The sequence below is a fragment of the Bactrocera neohumeralis genome, chromosome 2 (genome assembly GCF_024586455.1).
Source record: "Bactrocera neohumeralis isolate Rockhampton chromosome 2, APGP_CSIRO_Bneo_wtdbg2-racon-allhic-juicebox.fasta_v2, whole genome shotgun sequence".
In the NCBI taxonomy this organism is placed as follows: Eukaryota; Metazoa; Arthropoda; class Insecta; order Diptera; family Tephritidae; genus Bactrocera; species Bactrocera neohumeralis.
The window spans coordinates 39,261,087-39,265,098 of record NC_065919.1 but is presented as its reverse complement, the minus strand read 5'-3'; the positions used below and the strand labels follow the sequence as shown (position 1 = coordinate 39,265,098).

Below are 4,012 nucleotides of genomic sequence, written 5' to 3'. Positions count from 1 at the left end.
CAGTTTAGGCAGTGGCCATGTGCCTGGACAATCTGCTGGCGGAGCGGAGGCAGCATTCTCTTAAATATGCCGCAGTGCGGCAATCTGTGGGGGCGGCGGCAAAGCGGGCATCGGAGGCGCTGCGGTTCTGCTGGCACCGGCGTCGGATTTGCGCGTGTTGCACTTCGGGCAACGGTCGGTTGCGTTATGGCCGTAGGATTTCGAGGGATTGGTGTAGGCCCCGGTCGTGGCACGTGAATGGTCGACCGAACGGCTGGCGTTGGTGCTGGCGGCATATCGACATCCATTGATCTGTCAAAGATATTATTTAAGTTATATGTTTGTGGTGGATACGGATATGATAGTTGGTGCTACGTTAGGTGGCACTGGTGGGTAGTCATGTGGATCACCCATCTATTATTACTTTTGCGGTTCATTAATATATTATTCGTGGTTCGTTTTGCGGGTTATATCGTTTTCTTAAGTACGATTTCTCGTTTATTGTTTACGGTTTACGTGTCGGTTTTATCGGCTGTGGGCAAAAAGCATAGTTTAACGAGCGGCCGAGTTAGTATTCCGTTTTGCGTACGGAGATCAACTACGCGAATATGACCGTCGGAGCCGTGGTAAAGCTTCTCTATGCGGCCAAGCCGCCATTCAGTGGGGGGGGGAGACAATCGTCATGAATTAAGACACAATCTCCAAGCTTAGGCGCGTTTTCTGGTGTTTTCCACCGGTACCTTCTGTGGAGGTCCTTTAAATAATCTTCTTTCCATCGAAGACTGAAATCGTGATGGAGAATTTTAATTCTTTCCCATCTGTTTAATAAGGAAAGCGACTCCACGCCTGGCTCAGGTGTGGCCAGAATGGGCGCTCCTTTAAGAAAATGCCCTGGTGTGAGGGCTGTAAAGTCTGATGGATCTTGCGAGAGGGCTGCGAGAGGCCGTGAGTTGAGAACGGCTTCAATTCTAGTTAACAAGGTCGTGAATTCTTCATAATTGAATTTATAAGTGCCAGCTAGCTTCTTGAAATGTGATTTGAAGCTTTTTACGGCTGATTCCCATAAACCACCCATATGTGGAGCGCTTGGGGGGATAAACTGCCAATTGATGCCTTGGGGAGCATATTTTTGTATAATGTCAGGTGAGACTTGTTTCATAAAATCCACAAATTGTTTCTCTGTGGCTCTTTGAGCTCCGATAAATGTTTTACCATTATCGCTCATGATTTTGGATGGAAAGCCACGTCGTCCGACGAAGCGAGCAAATGCCGCGAGGAAAGCCTCCTTTGTCAGATTGGAACATAGCTCAAGGTGTACTGCTTTTGTCGTAAAACAGACAAAGACAGCCACATAGCCTTTCATCAGGGTGGGAGACCTTAGCATGGACGCCTTTATTTGAAAAGGCCCAGCAAAGTCGACACCTGTGGTGGTGAAAGGCAGAGCAAAGTTACAGCGTTCCGGTGGAAGTGCTGCCATAATCTGGGTTCTCATTTTCTGCTTGTGCATAGTGCAGACCTTGCACGTGAAAATGCACTTCTTGATTTGGGGCTTAAGGCGGGGAACATAGTACTCTTGGCGTACCATATGTTGCATGAGGCGATGTTCGGCGTGCAACATGAGTATATGGATATAATTGATGAATAATGTGGCAAATGAGGATTTCTCTGGTATTATTATGGGATGGCGTTCGTTATACGTAAGGCTGGAATTAGCAAGCCGGCCGTTTGCACGAAGCAGACCTTTCGTGTCTATAAATGGGTTTAGTACTAAGAGTGAGCTCTTTTTGTCAATTGGCTTCGATTCTCTTAGTAACCCTAGGTCGCGGCTGAAGTAGCGCGTTTGGGTTGATGCGATAAGAGCGACCTTCGCTTTTTGTAAGTCTTGGTGCGTCAATGTATCGCATTGGGGGCAAGTTGCTCCCTTTACCTTAAGTTTGAGTCGCTCTACGAATTTGAGAATATAGGCGACTACTCTGAGTGCTCGGGGGAACGATGAAAATCGTTCAAGGATGTCAGCATCATCCATTGTTGTGTGATAAGTGGCGATTTTTCGACTTTCTGGGGCAATTATGTTGCGCATTGGCGATTGTGGCCAAGAATCGGGAGATTCTGTTAACCATCGGGGGCCATTCCACCAGAGGGTGGTGGTGGCGAGATGAAGGGTTTTGCACCCTCTTGTCCCAAGATCGGCAGGATTGTCAGCACTGGCTACGTGGCGCCAAGTGGCTGATCCTACTAGATCAAGTATTTGAGACGTTCGGTTAGAAATATATGTTTTCCACGCGTGTGGTGGTTTTTCTAACCAGGCTAGAACTATTTCGGAATCGGACCAGAGGTATAATTTATATTTTGCCATGTTTAAGTGGGTCTGCACCATGGAAACTAGCTTTGCTAGTAGCAGAGCGCCACAGAGTTCAAGTCGTGGTAGACTTATGGTTTTTAGAGGCGCAACTTTTGCTTTTGCCACTAGTAGGTGGCTTGTAGTTGCAATATCGCTTTGGGTGCGCACATATATAGTGGCACAATATGCCTTTTCAGAGGCGTCGCAGAAGCCGTGTAGTTCCACTTTGTATTCGGGGGAATAGTTTACCCACCGTGGAATTTGTATCTGCGAAATGTCTTTTAGGTTATTAGCAAACTGGGACCATCTTTCTAAGCGAAGAGGTTTCACTTGTTCGTCCCAGTCAGTTCCGTCTAGCCATAATTCTTGGATCAGGATTTTCGCTTGTATCATAATTGGCGAAAGCCATCCTGCGGGGTCGAAAAGTTTTGCCACAGAGGAGAGAATTTGGCGTTTTGTAATGGCGGATAATGCGGATATGGACTCAGTTGTGTATGAAAACTGGTCCGATATCGCATTCCATTGGATGCCCAGTGTTTTTGTTGTACTTTCCTTTTCGAATATAAGGAAATTAGTATCCAACAAATTGTCGTTTGGTATATTTTTCAAGATATTTGGGTGATTAGCTGTGATCTTTTTTAGGGGAAACCCTGCGGTGTTGAGGGCCTTTATCACTTGTGATAAGGACTCGTATGCTTGTGAGAGGCTGTGGCTCCCAGACAAGATATCGTCTACATACGTCTGTGTTTTTAACACTTGTGTTGCCAGAGGAAATTCTGACTTTGTGTCTTCTGCCAGTTCGTGGAGTGTACGAATGGCTAAGTATGGAGCACAGTTTACGCCAAAGGTTACTGTTTTTAATTTAAAGTCGCGTAGTGGACTATTGGCAGATTTTCGGAAAATAATCCGTTGAAAATCTTGATCATCTTTATGAACAATTATTTGTCGATACATTTTTTCGACATCCCCATTGAATACGTATTTGTATATACGCCAGTTCAATATGAGGAGCATTAGATCTGGTTGGAGTGTGGGTCCCGTAAATAGAATGTCATTTAGGGAATTCCCCGAGCTAGTGGTTCTGGAGGCATTGAAGACAACTCTGACTTTTGTTGTTTTTTTGTCAGGCTTTACTACTGCATGATGTGGCAAGTAGAAAGAGTAATATTTGCCTCTTATGATTTTTTCACATGGGCTTACTTCCTCCATGTGGTCTAAATGGAGGTATTCTTCTAAGACCCCATCATAATCTTGTTTGAGCTCACCTTTTCTAAGTAGGTTTTTTTCCATGCTTAAAAACTGCTGTATTGCAGAGGTGCGAGAGTGACCTAAGGCGAGTGTATCTGGAAATTGTTGTTTTAGTGGTAGTCGTACGACATACCGACCATTATCTGATCGAGTAGTTGTGGCTTTGTAAAAGTCTTCACAATACTGATCTTCTGGTGTTGTAATTGAAATGGGGGGGAGTTCCTCTAACTCCCAAAATTTTCTCAATTGTGAATTGAGGTACTCGTTTGAGATTTCCTCAACTTGAGTTGTCAGTGCTGTGACTGGTTCCGCAACTAGTCCACTTAGGACCCATCCGAAAATGGTATTTTGCGCCAGTAGTGTTTTCGAAATTTTTTCAACACCTTCCAGTATTATTTGTGATATAAGATCGCTGCCTAATAGAAGGTCTATTTGAGCGGGGGT

At 45.0% G+C, this 4,012-nt stretch overlaps 1 protein-coding gene across 1 annotated transcript; it reads right to left on the bottom strand.

The window, feature by feature from the left end:
• Nucleotides 1–616: 616 nt before the first annotated feature.
• Nucleotides 617–2,134, bottom strand: LOC126758230 (uncharacterized). Its single transcript, XM_050472403.1, has one exon. The coding sequence runs from the start codon at nt 2,057–2,059 to the stop codon at nt 617–619; it is 1,443 nt and encodes a 480-aa protein (XP_050328360.1). The 5' UTR covers nt 2,060–2,134.
• Nucleotides 2,135–4,012: the final 1,878 nt, after the last annotated feature.

Bases quoted from the DNA above. Each gene is read 5' to 3' on its own strand.
- LOC126758230 (XM_050472403.1), bottom strand. From the start codon at position 2,059: ATGCGCAACATAATTGCCCCAGAAAGTCGAAAAATCGCCACTTATCAC.